At 36.2% G+C, this 20627-nt stretch overlaps 1 protein-coding gene across 1 annotated transcript in view; it reads right to left on the bottom strand.

Moving 5' to 3' along the window:
* Positions 1-2609: 2609 nt before the first annotated feature.
* The window catches only part of LOC139137132 (transmembrane protein 222-like), a 19127-nt gene continuing 1109 nt past the window's right edge, over positions 2610-20627 (bottom strand). The window contains exons 2-5 of the mRNA XM_070705099.1: positions 9554-9638; positions 8400-8519; positions 7044-7174; positions 2610-5354 (exon numbers count right to left, since the gene is read on the bottom strand). Of these exons, the coding sequence (XP_070561200.1) occupies positions 5276-5354; positions 7044-7174; positions 8400-8519; positions 9554-9638 (415 nt within the window). The 3' untranslated portion in view covers positions 2610-5275. The remainder of the gene's footprint in view (positions 5355-7043; positions 7175-8399; positions 8520-9553; positions 9639-20627) is intronic.

The raw sequence follows: 20627 nt of genomic DNA, 5'->3' as shown, positions 1-20627 counted from the left end.
CTCCACAACTAATTCAACACTGCTTTCAGTTACGTCGTAAATGGATATTTCGGTAGCTTCCACTTTCACTGTTGGGGAGGTAGGGTGTAGGTACGTGAATACGAGTTTGAAGCAAGTTGACTTTTAACCTGCAATAAGAATCTTATAGAGCTATTTAGAAGTATGTTTTGATAGGTTGTGTATATAGATGTTACATTATGGCTCTGCTGTCACAGTACGAACTCGACGATTCCTTGCCACACCTCTGAGAGAGTGCAGAGATCATGCAGGTCAATGGACTTTTTACCTGTTCATAATCACTTTTACGTTTAAAGGATGAGCTACGTGCACGTTTCTCGTCTTTGCACTTGGTAGACTACACTTGCCCAAAGTCTAGGGGCATATGTATCAACACAATAAATTGAAGGAATAAATTTTAGCAGACTGTCGCGTTAGTTGTTGTAGGCTGTTGCATCATATATCGTGGAGTGAATGTGTTGGCCTACAGCCAGTAGCTGGTGCCAAGAAACGCCAAGCGACGGGGGCCAGTCTAATAATGGGCTGGACGCATGCACCGTATTGTTCTCGTCTTGTGACTGGGTCACAAGACGTTATGCAGGATGCGTGTGGTGTTCTCGATGAAATAACAGTTCCCGCATGCGGAAAAGTCGTTTTAATAAAAACATAAACCCGGTCGAAAGCGTAAATTTAGGTTAGAGGAACAGAGAAAATGCTAGCTCTGTATCGTTTACACACACAAAGCTTAGCCTACAAGCCTGCTGTCTGCGCCTACATCATGGGATGAAAGAAAATAAAGAAAAGACGCATAACAAAAGCGTCAGCTTGTTTTGACCCCAAGGTGAAGCGGGGGAAACCCGATGTATTCATATACTGGTACGGTTAATTCCCTCGTCTCGTCGGGCATTTATGCTGGCCAACGCCCAGAACTATTTCGTTATCCCTCTGAAGTGACGGTATATATTTTAAATTACAGACTCTGAGGTGTATATACTTCACATTCGTCCCAAAGTCCCCCCAAACACAAGGAGCTTTGATATATATATATATATATATATATATATATATATATATATATATATATATATATATATATATATATATATATACACATGCCCTTGGTGTAAATTGTCTCGGTCAATTGAAATCAGATGTACATTGAAAGTGGATTCCGTGACGAGTGTTAGCTTATGTTTAATAACACTTTGAGAGCTAGATGGTCTAGAAAATTTCCCCTGATTTCCTTTTGAAGTGGCCCCTACCAATGACAAAACAATAAAGTATCTCCATTCCAACTCGTTGTAATGTTGAAGTCCCCCCCCCCCAAATCAATACGAGAGTCTACCCTGGGAGCATTTAAAAATTTCAGACATGGGGATATTTCATCACAACTTTGGCTGGTTCCCGACAATGGTGCACACGAAATAGCGCCTCGTTTGAAACCTAGGACGTTATTAGCCGATGCCATGGACATTTTTCCATAATATCAGGTTATTCACAAAATACCGGGATTCATGTGCGAGTATCAAATCGAAGATCACCCTTTGTATGGCTTTCAACTTGGACATCTTCAATAGTGACAAATTTATTAGCTGGTTCTTCACTTTGTGAAAATTTTCGCAAGTCGGCTGCTTGCTCACATTTATTTCACTGACATTGCATTCACCTCTCACATCTTAAAGAGATACAGTCGCCGGAACTGCGCTCAAAGGTCGTATGGGACCTATACAACCGATGTAAACACTGTACAGGGTACGATGGTAATTGATGAAAGTTAAAACATGTCTGTCATAATCTACATCGTATAATATAAATGTTGCAGCTAGAATGGTGAGGCACATCATTCTAGATATCGTGCACCAATTACATTGTTGGTAAACAAGAAACTCGCACAGGCGCAGTTCCGACGACGGTTTCCCTTTAACGAAATAAAAATATCTGCTATTGGCGACGTCAGCCTGAGTATACTGACAACTGCCGTAATGGGATAATTGTCCCAGGAAAGTCGTTCCCTGTGACATCCATGCTTGCAAGTCTATCGAGATTGGCATGCAGAGGAAGTGTACAAGGAGATGTCCAAATGAAGTTACCACGAAACCGCTGACACCTGTTGAGGCTCATTTATGACAAACGTACGGCAGAGGCCAGTGGTTATTGAGACCTGCTGCTGAAATGCAAAGATAAATACTTCTGAATGCTGAAATAACCGTACTTAAGTTCTTATGCGATCTGTAAGCTGGTAGAGGATTCAGAAAACTTGCAAATTTGTTATAGTGCAAAAACAATTCCATCCATGTGAGAATGTTACACTGTTTGTGTATATATGTGTGTGTCTGTGTGTGAGAGAGAGAGAGAGAGAGAGAGAGAGCACCCTAGGGAACAAACTACAAACACCATTATGTAAATGTACACTGTTCATCCACAACGGTGTGACCCAAGGACTCTCCTTGTCTGCATATCATACCGCTTTTGAGCAGGAGCGGCTCGATCAATCTCTAGGTGGCGCTCTGCTAAACCACGACACACAACTCCACCAGCGGTCAGAAGATAACAACCACATCCAAGTATTTTTCTCTATAGCGAAATTATGAAAATAGAGATTCTTCAAAATGTTCGGTTTAAAAGATATCTTTATTTAAATGTTATAGAAATATACATGTTGACACCGTTAAAGTCTATTTCACATGCAGCTTTACTTGGCCTTCCCACATCATCAAAAAGTAATTACACATCTCATGGAAGGCCATTCGCGATGACAATTGTTAACACCACTGTGTATATGATACCTATTATACTTGTTAGGGTATACTAGTAGTTGATGAAGCTCTAAACTACTCTCCTGGTTTTTTGAAAATGGAAAGAAAACGTATTACATAAACCACTCCCCTCCTTTCTAAAAACAAATTCCACAACAAGCAAATCATCTTGATTGATACTTAATATCTTTTTTAAAATATGGACATAGTACTGGCGCCTATACAATTTATCTGACACATCACAGTGTGGTTTGGTATGGAAAGTCATGTTTGTATTAAGGGTAGAGGTATCAGTCATGCACAGGTCTTGAATTTTCTTTCAGATGATAAAAATTATTAACCAGAGAGCCATAATTATTGGTGATTTCCACTAGGCGTCAAAGTGACTGAGTTTTACCCTTGCTTACATTGAAGTGATCTCACTTAAGTTTGATGAAAATATCAGACGATTTTAAACAAATATTTGAGAATCCGAATATCTGTCTCCCAAGGTGCAGACTACCTAAAGGTGATAAACAGCCACCAAAGTTGGTGTAACCCTCTCCTGGAAAAGGATTTCTCTTTGTTGGACCAAGGCAACTGCATTACCCTTTGCAAAAACACTGGTAATAGATTTTTACATGAGATATTGAAGTTTACATTACATCATGTACTGTAGTAATATGAAGAGATGTAAAACAGGGTATAATATGGTTGACAGATTTTCAAATCATCAAGGCAGAATGCTTCTGAAGCAGGGTAGAATCCATCTCAGGGATATATATTCGGATTCTCAAATTTTTACATTCTTTGCTGATCTACCACTTGTGGGATTTCAGTTTAAAGTTCTTAGAGTAAGAAAAATTTCCAACTTCCCAGTTTTTTGAAAATGGAAAATTTTATTTGTCCACATAGAGATAACACTAGGATGGCGGCCATTTTGAATTTCAAATATCAGTAACTGGATTACAGTTGTATGTTTCCCCTAGTACCAAGAATTCACACAGTGACTCCTGATTTTCTATTCTTGATTTGGTAAGGGAACATATGGTTGAAAATTTCATTGAGGAAAATTTCAGCAAAATGTGAAGTTTCTCACTTTCCAGGCGCATACTACCCTAAATTAACCTAACACCATGATTTACTTGTAAATGTTCAATGCATGAAAAAACTGAGCAAACTCCGGTGTTTGATATACCAGTACACATGCAGTTAATCATGAATGAATCATAGAAGTTAGATATTATATGTACAACAATGGTTCAATGATAAACACAGTGAATGGAGTTTAATGTTTTGGTGAAAGTATCATCTATGTCTCTTCTGTGCAGGCTGTGTTCTGCCATTCTGTCCTGTAGAAAACTGAACAGCTTGCGAAATTTGATGATAAAAATTGCTGAGTGTAATAAATAGATACATTTGCATAGCTTTAGTTCACTGGTCGAAAATGAAACTTTGTGGAAAGATTCTGGCTCTAAGCTTTCTGAAGCAAAATGGATGCTAACTCCAACAGTAAACTTTCAACATCACAATGCCACTATGGCACAACCTAGTTACATCTTCTAACAAAAAAAAACACACATGAAAAATTTTGATTATAACAGAGCTTTCAATGTGTAGGCACAACTTTGAGTCACATGACTGTACAGGCTTTTCATTGGGGAGGGCGTCACAAGTAGAGTGTGACCAAACAAACAAACAGGCACCTGATAGGCAGACAGCTGTCATATATTACCATATCAGTAAAAGGGTAGAATTTGCAGCAAAATCTGTATGTGGACAAAGAGAAGTATGTTGCTTGATAAGTCTGTAGTTTAAAATATGCTTCCAACAATTGTGATCAGACTATATGTTGAACTGATATTACACTGCAAAAGCAAGCAATAATCACAGCCAATGCTGATACACTTTAAGTTGCACACTCCTTCAAGTTTAAAATCAACTGTGGGACAAGTGATAGATTCTGTAAAATCTCAGATTTTAAAGAAACAGGCTGTGATGTTTGTTCTCAAGGCATTTAGTTGAGAGAGTAATTAATTTGAAACATAAAACATATATATTATTGCCAAAAAATCCACAGACTTCAATATCAAACGTTTGAGTAGGCGAATGCATCCTCTTTGCAAACTTAGAATTTTCTAATTGAAACCGCTGCCTTGGATGAAAATTTTCATGACAAAAATTTCAATGAATCTTCACTCTGCCAGAAATATTGTCACATTTGCTTCGAGAATGTTCTACCGATTTTGTTTTGAATTACACATAAAAATTCTCAATTGCAAAAATGTGTTTTTCAAAACAGTTTATTAAGCATTATGTAGCTTCTTAACAATGTTCACATTAGGACTAAATGTGTTTTCATCATAGGGATATGGATTGTACTTGTGCAGAGAATGGCCCCTCCCAAAAACCTGCGACCCCTATCCACAAGTGCGAGATTCCACAATCAAACAAGCCACGTGATTGGATAATGTACCAGTACATGATAGTAAGAGCTCAGTTTGGTTGCATTGACTCCGTCCAGTATTAATCTTCCTTGGAACTCACAACACCACCGCAAGGCACACAATGACAGCCACTAAGATGGTAAATGGTAACCACTGCTTGATAATGGCCAGGAAACTGCAGGGGGATAAAAAAGAGAAAAGAGTTGATTAAATCTTTCACTATGTTCGCAATGGGTCCTACTAATTCACATGTGACATGAATTGTTAGCCGCCATATTTCCTCACATTATAAGTATAGATGAGATGGCTAAACTATATGGTTCACATACTCACGAGTCACTTAAAATTAAGCGACTTTCAAGGACATTCTCAGCTATTTTCAAAGACATTTTTACGCTCAAATTACCTTTTTCAAGATATTCTTTTTACAATATATCATTTTCATACTAGTTTGCATATCATTGCCATCATATCACAGCTGATCATCCTGTCATTTTTGAAAATTGTGGTTGGATTATCAATTTTCCAAGACTTTTCCGGGATTCAATTTCATTTTCAAGGCTTTTCCAGGACCTCCAAGGAGTGCTGGGACCTTGTAACTACTAGATTACAGGAATTGCAAGCTGCATCTGCTTTATCTTTCATGTATTGCCCATTGTATTTTTTTGTTTGTGAAAAAGAAACATTCACAGTGATGTGATATGTACGGGGTTCAATAAACACTGCCTCTATGTATGTAACATCCAATGTCATCATTGATCAGTGAGCCTTTGCCATTGGTCCAGAATTGTATCAGTGTGTGTTATGTTTAAAAGGCTAATGTTTTGTTCAGGGCAAGGAAAAGCAAGGCATACTTGTTTTTCAGAACGAAATTATTACAAGTTTTATCAGAATATGTTGAAAACGCAATCAAATGTTAAAACTACTGTTGTTGTAAATGGTCCCCTCCACAAATGATTATGAAACATTTTGGTTCAAAGATGTCAATCACCTGCACTGTTAACATAGTGCAGGTTTTGCCCTATGCTTGGAGTTGATCATTTCACAGCAGTGTTAGCGTCCTTAGTCGGTGGTGTCTGTGGCACTTGTTTGCAGGATTTTCAGCGCCAATTTGTCAATTTACTTCCAACCACCCACTATCTTTCACAAATATTTGGACATCTCTGTGTTTCAGACACTACTTCATTCAATAATGCCATGCTGTTCATTTCGAGAAATTCAGGTTTTTAACTGCACAGCTTGCATTGAAGCAGTGTCAGCTGGAATACTTCCTGTGTGTTTCGAACACACATAGGTTTTACCAACCCGAAAAATACATGATTTAATCAAAACTTTTCCAAAACACCAAATTTCTTTGAGAGGTACATATCTGACAGACTAAAAACTTTGCTCATTTACTTGTTTTGATGCCAAAATCGGTAGTAGATTGACTGTCTCTGCGATGTCTACATTTGTGATGGGCAACAAATGGCATTGCATTCATGATGAGACTTTACTGTGTATTGCAAAAATGAATTTAGATTGTACATTCCTCCTTTATTTTCTAATGGAGAAAAAGTAGTCATGAACTATTAGATATGTCCAGAGGAATGTTGGTAATTACGTTATTACATGTACGTGCATTTTAATATAAATGAAGTAGAAATGTGAGTGTAAACATTTTGCAATAGTTCATCTGAACACATTCACACACAGTTTACTGAAAAGGAGATAAACTACATTGTCTGAAATGATTTAACCCTTTCACTACCATGGTTTGTCCAAAATCCATTGTTTTCTATGGCAAAGTTGGACCTGTATACAGGGAACTGGGGGTGAAAGCGTTAAGGGTTATTAATGAATTATATTTGAATTTGTTACTTACTTGACATATTTAGCTTTGACAAAAATCCAGAAACAGAGCTTCACCATGTTCCATGAAGTGCTGCCGTTGTACTGCATCATGTTTAACGCCATGGCAACGTGTGAGTGGCAGTTGTCACAACAAAGGTTATGCTGTAAACAAAGGAGAGTTGTAATTTCTTTTAACACAGCTTTATACGATTACAAGGCTCTTTTCACTGCGTACATGACATAGGCCTCTGCCATCACATATGATACACTTTGATAAATCATGATCGCTTAGCATGCCAATAGTGTGCATTGTACACCATTGTTAAGTGACTCTAGACTTCTGCTCTTTATCAAAGCGATGGTTTTATCATGCTGTAAGTTTGATATATATTTGTTAACACAGCTTTCAAAATTCTTTAAAGATATTTTGTTTTTAAAAATTAGTGTGTAAAATGAACGGGAGAACGATGGCTTCATTTTGAATCAATGTTTTTCATTTGTTATTTATTCAGGCCTAACTCCCATACCGGTATGTACTACGGTAGCTCTTATTAAGTTAAGCTGCCAGAAAGTCGGGCCTGAAAGGGTTACAGAATCATTACACTTTGCTCAGTGAAAGTTCTAATAAGTCTCAAGAAACAAGCAAAAGATTCAAATTTTTTTATTAGATAACCATGAGGCAAAAACTGAACAGATATGTGAAATGCAAATGGATGCCATTTCTCAATGTCAAGGGGAAGAGTCTGATTTTAACTTTTCTAAATAATTCTAGCAAAATCCTAGATGTATGCAAGGGATCACAGGAGTTTGAGAAATTGTTACATTGAGAAAGTTACGTGATTAACCATGCTGTCCCTGTATTGACCTGTGTTTTCCCTTGGGAAGTTTACTGCTGAGCCAGTGGATGGAAGCTGACATGCAAGCTTCACAGTCAGGCCAAAAATTGTATAACAAGCTCAAAGCCTTTGCATTTTTGCATATATTAGCATATCAATTAGCACTAACTGCCTGTCCTGTCCTTGCTGATGTGCAGCACGCTCAGGTTATATCTGATTGGTCAATTGTCACTATTTAAAGCAACTTAGGGAGTCTATTTGTATTATTCGATTATAACAGTAAGATTCAACCAATTGGATAACAGCTTCTGAGACGTTGCACATTATCCCAAAAATTGTGTTACAGGTGCCTAGCCTAGGTATTTTGCATACATTAGCATATCAATTAAGCACTGGCTGTCTGCCCTGTCCTGTTGCACTAATCACAAGTAAGGGTGGTCACATGAGTGTGTTACTACTGGTATAAGATAATGAAAAGCTGCAGTCTACAGTGTGGTATTATCAAATGTTTGTGAGAAATGAGATCTATTATTCACAATGCAACTACTAACCATTCTGTGTTTGTATTCTTCAGATGCTGACAAGACTGCAGTGTCCCAGTTGTCTTTCCGTGCATTCGATGGTTTCAACTGAAGGTATCTTGTCGGTGTGCCAAACGCCATACAGTCTTCCTGTGAGTGGAGTGACAGAACAGACACGGTGAAACAGAAACAGATTATATTCTGAGTTTGAAAGATGGGAAGTCATTTGTGGATTTGAATATTATGTCCATATTGTATGAATGCCATTTAAATCAGTCTATGATGTTTGCAACTGCTCCTGCCAACTTGCCTCAACCATCACAAAACATTTCTGACAGTGGTGAACTGGACATCTACTCCATAGTCCATGATGAATATATCTATTATCCAACAAACTTTGACTGTTCCAGCATTATCTTTTACTATGCAAATAAAAAATGTAAACACTGTACTGTGATCTGATACATCAACTAAAAAGAATAGCAATAAGTATGGTTGTTCCACTCTCTGTCTCTCTCTGTCTCTCTCTGTCTCTCTCTCTCTCTCTCTCACACAGTACTAATGGGGCTAAATTTACATAACAGCAGCTGACCATTTGTCATGTAATTTGGCTCTAAGAATTTTGTACAGAGATGGAATGATGTACAGCTTTCCAGTGTTCAGTAGGTTGCATTCTCAGATCACAAACACAGTCAGTCAACTGTGAGCATACTCAACTTTTAGTGTGGTTTAGTTTCTGAAGATATGAAAATCAGTAACACTCTGCAAGCTTTCAACAGTGCCCTCAACAGCTGAGAGCATATAGGTGGTCAATTTACATAACAATACACCATTTACATATCCCCTTGTCATGATAATTATTTTGTACAGTTATTATCATAAATAGACTACTCCAAAAACAGAGGGGGTGGTCCATAGACAGTAGAGTTGGCCCAACCATAAAAATCCTCTTGCTGAGAACCCTGTTTCACACTGCAAAAAGAAGTGAGGCTAAAATTTCATGGCACGTATTTCGTCAGTACATGCCTAACTTTTACTCAGTGAACTACCATACCCATTAATGCACTAGTTATAATATGAAATTAATAAAGCTAGTGAACATGCTAAAAAGGATGATTTCAAATTTGTGCAAATAGAGCTTTGTGTAGATAGTTGGTACATTTACAATGTAGAAATTGACTTACTGAAACGTAATAGGGCCCGGCAAAATCTCTGATGATGCCTGACGACATACATATTCCCATGTGACCAATGAAAGGCAATATCCACCTGAAAAGGACAGAAAGACAGAAAACAGACTGTGATCAGACAAACATCGTAAAGTTTCATGTCAATACTTGCAAGTGATCCTGCGGGATTTCACAGAACAATGGACATTTACTCCAATAAGAAATACTAGTGTTTTTGCTAAAGGCGGTAAGAAGGTAAATGTTACTGGGGTTCCCAAGTAATTTTACCTGGGTTCCCCTTGGTGTATCAATACAATTAGAATGGGGAACAGCAGCAATGTCACCTGGGCAGTTCTGCCAAATCATTTACCACTATTCCCAAGCCCTAGCAAAAACACTGAATACACTGCTGTTTGTGATGACAGATCATTTGTGAAGGAAGCATTACAATCGTGCAAAGTTGAATACTCTTACCCATAATTACATTGTATAGTACCCCCTCCCAGACTGTAATAGACTCATGCAAACTTTGTACTCCATAACGTACTCAGTTTTCTCAAGTGCATTACATGTATGATGTTGTACCATGGAGGTAGAAAGAGTCTCTCTTTCTACCTCTATGGTTGTACAAAGTTTCCTTTCATCCATTACGGGCTGGGAAAGGGGGGGGACATTATATATAGCACATCAGGAGTCATAATACCGGATAACTGAATACACTATCAGTAATAGATGGAATCGCAAAATTCACTGGTATTATAATAAAGCTGTAATGTAACATGTGATAAGAAGCTGTGCCTGTGTGCTTGCACTGATGTAGACAGATTCATTTATGAAGCAGCAAAGTTGCTCTTTCCTTTTGTAAAGGTCATAAAAATTGAATGCCTGTATGATAAGTTGTCAAAGGAAACATCACTTTACTGAACACTGATAATTCACATTGGCATAGCAGCTTTTGGCTCACCACAACTTGGACAAACACAGGACGGCTAATTTGCATGACAATTTGTGATGTGCATATTCTTTTGTTTTGAAAATGTATACTTTTGTATGGTTATTAACATATGAATAGACTGCTCTAAAAACAGACCCGGGGTGGGGGGTGGTCCAACCCTAAAATCCCTCTTTGGAGAACTCTGATGTACAAGTACCATAATTCAGTTAAATAACAAATATCACGGTATTGCTTTCTTGATCTGTTGTGAAGGAAAGTAAGTGGGTTTTTGAGGTATGTTTGTTCTTTAATTGACACCGTATAGACTTTGTCCGAATCTGTGAATGAACACTAATTTAGTGAATGCTGATGCAGTAGACTAAGTGCGACTGTATTTTCTGACAGTGATGCAGTGGAGTTACAGCAAGATTCACACGGCATCCAATGCAAGCATTCCATGTCTGTGATTCTGGGAGAAACTTGCTGTCAATGTCCTTCACTCCACGCATGTGGAAATCCAATATTCACAGTGTTCATCTGCATCTCACACAAGAGTGAAGATGGCGCATGAATATATTGCAGAATCTCAATCAAAACATTTCAAATAAAAGTAACATTGAATGCGTAAATACCAGCTGTAGACACTGTATAATAACTGACTTCTCAAGTAATAATTGCTATGACAGCCAATGTTACCAGTGAATATCCTTGACCTTCTAATCCATCCTAAAAATATAATACATTGACATAGGTGTTTTGACTCAATGGTACATGTAATATTCATTTCCCCTCACAGGTAGGAGTATTTTAAGTCCATTTCACCTCTACCTCTAGACTAGGTAGAGGTGAGATCTCACGTCTACTGCATGATGATTCAATCATGGATAATTGGATGAGTCACTGTACCTAGTGTTAAAGTTACTGTAGGAATGTGCACTGTGGGAGGAATAATATCAAGCAGCTTAATGAAGCACTTGAAGATTGAAGATCATCTTGCAAACTGTGATGGTTAAAACACTCACTATACAGAAGGTGTTCTATCATTAATTGGGCACAAAATGGTCTATACAAATCCATTTTAATGTTGCCTGACAATTAAGCAATAAAGCACACCCAGCAATGGTATACCACGAGATTTTGACAAGTTCACGACATATATCATGATATGATAATTTATTCAGTAATAGAGGCCTCCGGCCTTATTTACAATACAGTACAAAAAATAAGAAATAAGTTTCGACACAGTGAGGCGAAATATGCATAAAACTAAACAACATGAAATTTACAGCGGTTCGTTTCTGAGTGACTTTTCTCTTGACTTCAAAGCGTAAAATATAAACTTAGATTAAGTATTTGGGTTCTTTGATGATAAAAGAATTGAAAATTTGCTATGTGATGGGAACTCCCAAAAGAATGATGGTAAAAAAGCTTGTCTTAAATTATGAAATACAGGGCAAACTAAATAGAAGTGAAATTCAGTTTCCACCTGATTTAATTTACACATCTGACATATTCTGCTTTCTCTTGGAATTTTCTCTGATATTCCACTTTCAATGAGAAGATTGTGGTTAGAGACTCTAAATTTACACAAGGCTCGTCTAAAAATATCAATCTTTATAACTTTCAAATAATCCTCAACTATCAAACTGTTTTTAAACAAACGATATGTATCTAACTTTGAATACGTTTCCAGGTTCATTTTCCATTGTTGTGATCCTATGTCTTTACATCGTTGTTTGAAATCATGAAGAAATACAGACTCATTCCCTACATTCTGTGATTCCCAAATAATACCAAAACCAAAAGTGAACAAAATATCTTTGACATGTTTTGCCCAACACATATAACCCTTCGAGGACATTTCAAATTGATAATTATAGCATGTTTGATGTATCTAGTATCATCACTGTGAATGAGTTTTATCCAGTATTTAATTATCCGTGATAATCGAAGGGTTCTTAAAGAATGACGTCCAAGCTCACCTAGGACAGCGGCATTACATGTTGAATAACTCACTTGCAGAATATACTTACAAAATGAAAGGTGTACCTTTTCAACATCATTACCCTCATGAAACCCCCAGATTTCACAACCATACATGAGTATTGGCAAAATCTTACAATCAAAGATACGCAACGCAATGTCAACATCCACATTTTTAAATTCACTTAAACGTCTTTTGACATTGAAAATTGCCTTCTTTGCTTGTTTTGCTAAGTTTTCCTGGGCATGAGACCAAAGTCCAGTACAAGATAAAGAAATTCCCAGGTAATTGAAATAAGATACAGTTTCTAGATCTCTACCATCTAAATTCCATTTTTCATAATTTTTTAACCTACCACTGTTTCTAAAAATAGCGCCAATGGCACTTGATCACAACTGGCACATTGTGAAACTACTCTATCTCTGGGTACACCTGTACATGAAATACTGAATGGGTAGGTGCTGCGGGTTTGGAGTTTGTCTGTAAATGCACACAGAAAACAAAGTCCCGAAGTAGCGAATTCCAGCCATTTTCAAACCACACTGTTTGTCAGTGGGGTAAGCAATATTCGCAAAAATCACATTTCCAGGCTAATAGACTATGTTTTACGAAATCACACGTCCTTATTACAAAATAAAACGATCTTTGTCTTTAAATCAATGCGCCAGTAAACAGGTCCAGCAGCTAGTTATGTCATCAAGTCTGTAATGTTAAGGGTCATAACAAATGTGAGAAATCTAAAACATTAAATATGTTGTTTTTTATCAATTTTATTACCAAAAGTGCATGAAAATCTCTGATACTTTGAATCAGCCATCCTGCATATTTCTAACATTCATCAAAACCTCATTTCTGTTCCACAACTCATTAAATAGTCCACAATGCAGGATTGGTGTACATTCCAAAACTACATATATGAAAGACCCCTAAAATCAATTAGTTAAAAGGGGGTTAGAAATTTCCCAAAACTATCTAACCGCTGCTCCGTTTGGCTCCATTTTTCGGAATCGGAACCTTGGAATTAGTCTGAATATCTCTACCAAATATCAATGCAGTCTGTTCAGCGGTTTTTGACTTTTTGTCGTTTACGGAAAATGGACACTGTCCACCACCGGTTGAAGCTAACCCTATATCACAACTTCCAGATGTGATAATGACCTATGGTCATTGTGTTAAAAAATACCGCCAATGGTGCATTATGACCGCCTAGTATTATCGGCATTTATCAACAACCACACTCACTGTGAATTAGACAGACCACGAAGTCAATGAGCAACATATAGCTGAAAGACTATTTTTCACATTGCGATTTTAAGCTCATTTTTATGAGAAAAGAGACATGTATATGTATATGGAGAAAAAGCAGAAGACATATTTGTAAATTGTTTGTTAAGTGACAATCATATATGCATCTCTTGAAATTTTGTGGTTATAAGGTATAACAGTAGTGTAAGAATAATGAGGTATGAATAAGTTAGTAAAGCTAAGTTGACAGTAATTAAGATTACAAAATTATACACTAAGCTGGGGAAATCTGATTGAAATAACTGTTGAAAAGTAGCAAAGTCATGGTCATCTTTTGTCTAATACCTTGTGTAAGTTCATGAACTTTACATAAATCTTGCTATAGATTTGTTGCTAATGGGCAATAACTGTGTTTCAGATCATTTGAGAGCAATCTATCCATGACAGGTTTAAATTGTAATATACTTTATTTAAAGGAGAGAAACTTCTCAAATTATTTTTTTTCCCTGTAATTTGCTGTGAGAACACATGGACAGATGCTCAGGACTCTATGCTGGTGCTACCTTGATAACTAACCTACAACTTGTAACGTCATTGTCTAACCTGTTCACCCCAATTTCCTGTAGACAGGTCCACACTCTCCATTGATAACAATGGGTTTGGGCCATACCATTGTAGTGAAAGACTGTAACATGTGAGGTTGTGGATACTTAATCTCTGGAATGTCAAAGTCTGTATATTGACTCAAGGATGTTTACTTAACAAATGCCTAGGGTCATCTCAAAAGTGAGAATCTAAACTATGAAATATGTTTTTTTTATGCTTTTGATGCCCAAAAGACCATAGAAATCTCTTATACTTCGAATCAGCCATCCTGCATATTTCTAACATTCATCAAAACCTCATTTCTGTTCAACAACTCATAAAACAGTCCACAATGCAGGATTGGTGTACATTCCAAAACTACATATATGAAAGACCCCTAAAATCAATTAGATAAAAAGGGGGGTTAGAAATTTCCCAAAACTATCTAACCGGCGCTCCGTTTGGCTCCATTTTTCCGAATTGGAACCTTGGAACCAGTCTATGTATTGGTACCAAATATCAACGCAGTCTGTTCAGCAGTTTTTGACTTTTTGTCGTTTACGGAAATAGACGACATCAAACACCGGTTGAAACCACCTCTATATCACAACTTCCAGTTGTGATAAACATAGGGCCAAAGTCCCTGAAGCTACTATAGACATGGATACAAAATTAAGTATTTCCTGACTGTATGAAATTATCTCACTAAGGTCATCCTAGGGACATGTAAACCAAATATTAAAGCTGTCTGACCAGCGGTTTTGAAAAAACAAGCGACTCAACAGTTGACAGAGCTCTGCTGTGTTATGTAGAGAATAACCTTTTGTGACACATGTATTGATGAAGAAGATGGATATTGATAGCTCATTTCAGGACGGCCTGACCAAAAATGGAAAATAATTCCGTAAAAATACAGATTTGCATATTTCATCAGACTACCGGTATATTAGTCTATAATAGCAAATAAACGAGAGTTAATTGCATTCTAATTAAAGTAAACAAGACTTGCTTAAATCAAGATTTACGTCATAAAACAACAGCATATCTGTCAGGTTATAAAGAATCTTGAGCTGGTTATCTTTTAACATCAGTATTTTCATCCTATTAACCAAGCACATTTTAACTTTCAAATTAACACTGTAAGTAAGTTCTGTTGAATAAGTTGAGACTGTACATACTCAGAGAAAGCACACTGAAGAGACAAATGTTTGAAACTTAAGAAGTTCAAGGTCATCAAAAGCATTATAAGGAATCATGTTACTCTTTCATTGCACTGATTACACAGATTGCATAATTGCTATAAATAGCACATGAGGAAGCTTACAGCCCAGCTTTACCATAAAAACCCCATCACTTTGACCACTCTTTTAATTGACCACTCTATTTTTTTCCTCAAAAAGTAATCTTATTTTATCCTTACCAAGTCAACCATAAATGGAAATTAGAACTTTCTCTATCTCTATTTATTTGACCACCCTATCATGACAAACTATTATGAACAATTTCTTTTAGATAACATAAATGGTGGTTCAGAATATATCAAAGTTGGGTTTCAGGAAAGTTGCCTTTACATGTTTTAATCCTCAATTCACTATGAACTGTCACAAAAAGTTGAAATTTCTGATAATTCCACACTAAAATTATTTTGGCTTTGATGATTTCCTAATTAATTCAATTATTTAAAATCATATTAATTATTTTTTTCTGGGTGAATTGATAGGGTTTATACAGTACAAGAATTACATACAATGTAAGTCAAACTTTGACCAAAAATGACAAAAAAATTCCTTAAAAATACACATTTGCATATTTCATCACAATTTGAACAAATCTAAGTTTGGTTATCCCTAGGGACCTGTATACCAAATAACAAAGCTGTCTGACCAGCGGTTATGAAGAAGAAGATTTTTTACAAAAAACACCTTTTTTGGCATTAATTTGCCTATTTTCAACAATATCAAAAAATTAAAACATAGGGCCAAAGTCCCTGAAGCTACTATAGACATGGATACAAAATTAAGTATTTCCTGACTGTATGAAATTATCTCACTAAGGTCATCCTAGGGACATGTAAACCAAATATTAAAGCTGTCTGACCAGCGGTTTTGAAAAAACAAGCGACTCAACAGTTGACAGAGCTCTGCTGTGTTATGTAGAGAATAACCTTTTGTGACACATGTATTGATGAAAGTGGACATCTTTGAAAGCTCATTTCAGGATGGCCTGACCAAAAATGGAAAAAAATTCCGTAAAAATACAAATTTGCATATTTCATCAGACTATATTAGTCTACAATAGCAAATAAACGAGAGTTAATTACATTCTAATTAAAGTAAACAAGACTTGCTTAAATCAAGATTTACATCATAAAAAAACAGCATATCTGTCAGGTTATAAAGAATCTTGAGCTGGTTATCTTTTAATATCAGTAGTTTCATCCTATTAACCAAGCACATTTTAACTTTCAAATTAACATTGTAAGTAAGTTCTGTTGAATAAGTTGAGACTGTGCGTACTCAGAGAAAGCACACTAAAGAGACAAATGTTTGAAACTTAAGAAGTTCAAGGCCATCAAAAGCATTATAAGGAATCATGTTACACTTTCATTGCACTGTTTACACAGATTGCATAATTGCTATAAATAGCACATGAGGAATCTTACAGCCAAGCTTTACCATAAAAACCCTATCACTTTGACCACTCTTTTAATTGACCACTATTTTTTTGCTCCAAAAGTAATCTTATTTTATCCTTACCAAGTCAACCATGTATGGAAATTAGAACTTTCTCTATTTGTTTAACCACCCTATCACGACAAACTATTATGAGCAATTTCTTTTAGATGGTGGTTCAGAATATATCAAAGTTGGGATTCAGGAAAGTTGCCTTTACATGTTTTAATCCTCAATTCACTATGAACTGTCAAAAAAAGTTTAACTTTCTGATAATTCCACACTAAAATTATTTTGGCTTTGATGATTTCCTAATTAATTCAATTATTTAAAAACATATTAATTATTTTTTTCTGGGTGAATTGATAGGGTTTTTACAGTACAAGAATTACATACAATGTAAGTCAAACTTTGACCAAAAATGACAAAAAAATTCCTTAAAAATACACATTTGCATATTTCATCACAATTTGAACAAATCTAAGTTGGGTTATCCCTAGGGACCTGTATACCAAATAACAAAGCTGTCTGACCAGCGGTTATGAAGAAGAAGATTTTTTACCAAAAACACCTTTTTTGGCATTAATGTGCCTATTTTCAACAATATCAAAAAATAAAAAAAAATAGTTTCTCAAAATCATATTTTTCATCTACACAACAAATATCAAATCAGTAAGTACTGTGCGGTTCTCAAGATATTTGAGTGGACGGACGCCTCACAAACGGACATACATACATACATACATACATACATACATACATACAGACTGACGACGGACGCCGGAAGGATACCCATCCCAATAGCTTCTATAGACTATAGTCTATAGTAGCTAAAAAAATAGTTTCTCAAAATCATATTTTTCATCTACACAACAAATATCAAATCAGTAAGTACTGCGGTTCTCAAGATATTTGAGTGGACGGACGCCTCACAAACGGACATACATACATACATACATACATACATACATACATACCAGGGCTCGAAATTAACTTTTTTCCCTGGTAGTCCGATTGGGCTACCATTTTCTGAAGTTGGTAGCCCATGCATATTTTAGTTGTGGGATATATTTCATTAACAAGAGAAAAAATACTTTTTTTCAAGATTCTGTCAATAGAGTGAACTTGTTAGTCATTTAGTCATTATTACCCAAAGGAAACTTGTATAATTGACGACAGTGACACTAAAAAGTTTTGGTGACCTATCATTGTATTGACAATCCGTTTCATTCTCAGAGTTGTATGCCAATTCTGACAGTCGTCATGGCAATGACCACCACCTTCTCAGCAGGGCTAAAAACAGACCATGGGCTTTCTGTAGTAAGGAGTTTGTGATTTATACATTTTAATCAAAATGCAATGAGAATACGTTTTCATTGGCCATCATTTTCTGTGCCTGTCATCCAAGTACATCAGTTAAGATATTGAAACTTTGTTGTAAAGTTCCATGGCAAGGTCGTCTTTGTAATTTGCAAAACAATGTCATAGTCTGGCCTTACTGTGTCCAGCTGGGTTTGACTGCATTTAGCTATTTAGCTCGTCCAAAAGTGAAAGACCGGACATGGCACGCAAAGTACTGACTAAATTTCATGTCCCAGGCTTTGGTAGTCCATGTGGGCTATCATTTCGTGGACTTTGGTAGTCCCAGGGAAATGTTGGTAGTCTGTGGACGCAGGACTACCGCTAATTTCGAGCCCTGCATACATACATACATACAGACTGACGACGGACGCCGGACGGATACCCATCCCAATAGCTTCTATAGACTATAGTCTATAGTAGCTAAAAACAACAACTTTGGTTTTTGATACATTAATTATCAGTTTCCACAACTTACAATAATGGGATAATTTATTTAGTAGTCTTTGCAGTCCAATAACAGAACTGCTAAATATTGATAAATCATCTGCGAAAGAGAGATACAAAAGTTTTAAGACCCCAACATAAACACCCGAATATAATCCATTCCAAAGGGTTTTACCGATATCGTCTATAAAAAGGTTAAACAAAAGAGGAGATAACACAGAGCCCTGTTAGACACCAAAAGTACATTGAAACAAGCGACCTAGCGGCCGATATAGCTCCGCTGTGTTTATGTAGAGAGTAACTATTTTTGACACATGTTGATGAAGAAGGTGGAAATCTTTGATAGCTCAATGCAATGGCCAGAAAAAAGTGGCTAAAATAAGCTGCAAAAATACACAATTTCATCATACTTTGAATATATCACATTGGATCATCCCTAAGAACATGTCAACCAAAGCTCTCCGATGAGTAGTTTTTTTTGAGAATGAAATTTTCTGACCAAAAATGGCAACATTGCCCCAAAAATATAAAATTACAGATTTCATCAGAAATTCAATATATTACTTAGCTCATCTGTAGAAACCTTTATAGTTAATTTCAAAGCTATCAGAACAGTACTTTTTGAGAAACACACTTTTTGACCAAAAATGGCAAAATTGCCCCAAAATTACAAAATTACTCATTTCATCATTATGTCAATAAATATCATTAAGATCATCTGTAGGAACCTGTATACCAAATTTCAAAGCTAGCAGATGAGTAGTTTTGGAAATACACAAAAATTGCCCCAAAATTACAAAATTGCAGATTTCATCATTATTTCAATAAATATCATTAAGTTTATCTGTAGGAACCTGTATACCAAATTTCAAAGCTATCAGATCAGCAGTTTTGGAAATACACATTTTTGGACCAAAAATGGCAAAAATTGCCCCAAAAATACAAAATTACAGATTTCATCAGAAATTCAATATATATTACTAAGTTCATATATAGAAACCTGTATACCAAATTTCAAAACTATCAGACCAGTACTTTTTGAAAAAAACATTTTTTGACCAAAAATGGCAAAAATTGTCTTAAAAATGCAAATTTGCATATTTCTGCACAATTTGAACAAATCTGAAATAGATCATCCCTGGGGACATATGTACCAAATATCAAAGCTATCTGACTTGTAGTTTTGAAGAAGATTTTTTAAGATTTTTTTACCAAAAATGACAAAAATTGCCTTAAAAATACAAATATGCAAATTTCACCACGATTTGAACAAATCTGACTGTAGTCACCCTAAGTAAACTGCATATTAAATTTAAAAGCAATCGGACAAGCGGTTTCAGAGAAGAAGATTTTTTTACCAAAAACAGCAGAAAATGCCCCAAAAATACAAATATGCAAATATCACCACAATTTGAACAAACTTAAGTGAGGTCACCCCAAGTAAACTGCATATAAAATTTCAAAGCAATTGGACTTGCGGTTTCAGAGGAGAAGGCAATTGTTGACGGACGACGACGGACGACGACGGACGACGACGGACGACGACGGAAAATCAACCTATTTGATAAGCTCCGCGTCGCTGACAGCGGAGCTAAAAACTCAGTAATCCCATGTGGTGTCCTTACACTGGCTTTGACTTGATTATACATGGATCTTAAAACTTTTATATATCATGAGCGATAATGAGTGCACATGAAGTGAACTGGTCAAAATCTAGTGGTATACTGTCGCTGGGTGATTTATTGCTATTATATCCTAACAGTATATTGAAAATTTGGCGTGGAACGTCAACAAGAGATTTTTGCTCTTGCTGAGAGTGCGTTTGTGTGCCAACCGTGGTATATCAGGAATATACCACAGTTC

Source organism: Ptychodera flava, chromosome 7 (genome assembly GCF_041260155.1).
Source record: "Ptychodera flava strain L36383 chromosome 7, AS_Pfla_20210202, whole genome shotgun sequence".
NCBI classification, from domain to species: domain Eukaryota; kingdom Metazoa; phylum Hemichordata; class Enteropneusta; family Ptychoderidae; genus Ptychodera; species Ptychodera flava.
Note: the sequence above shows the minus strand (reverse complement) of the source record. Positions and strands in the feature narration are given on the sequence as shown.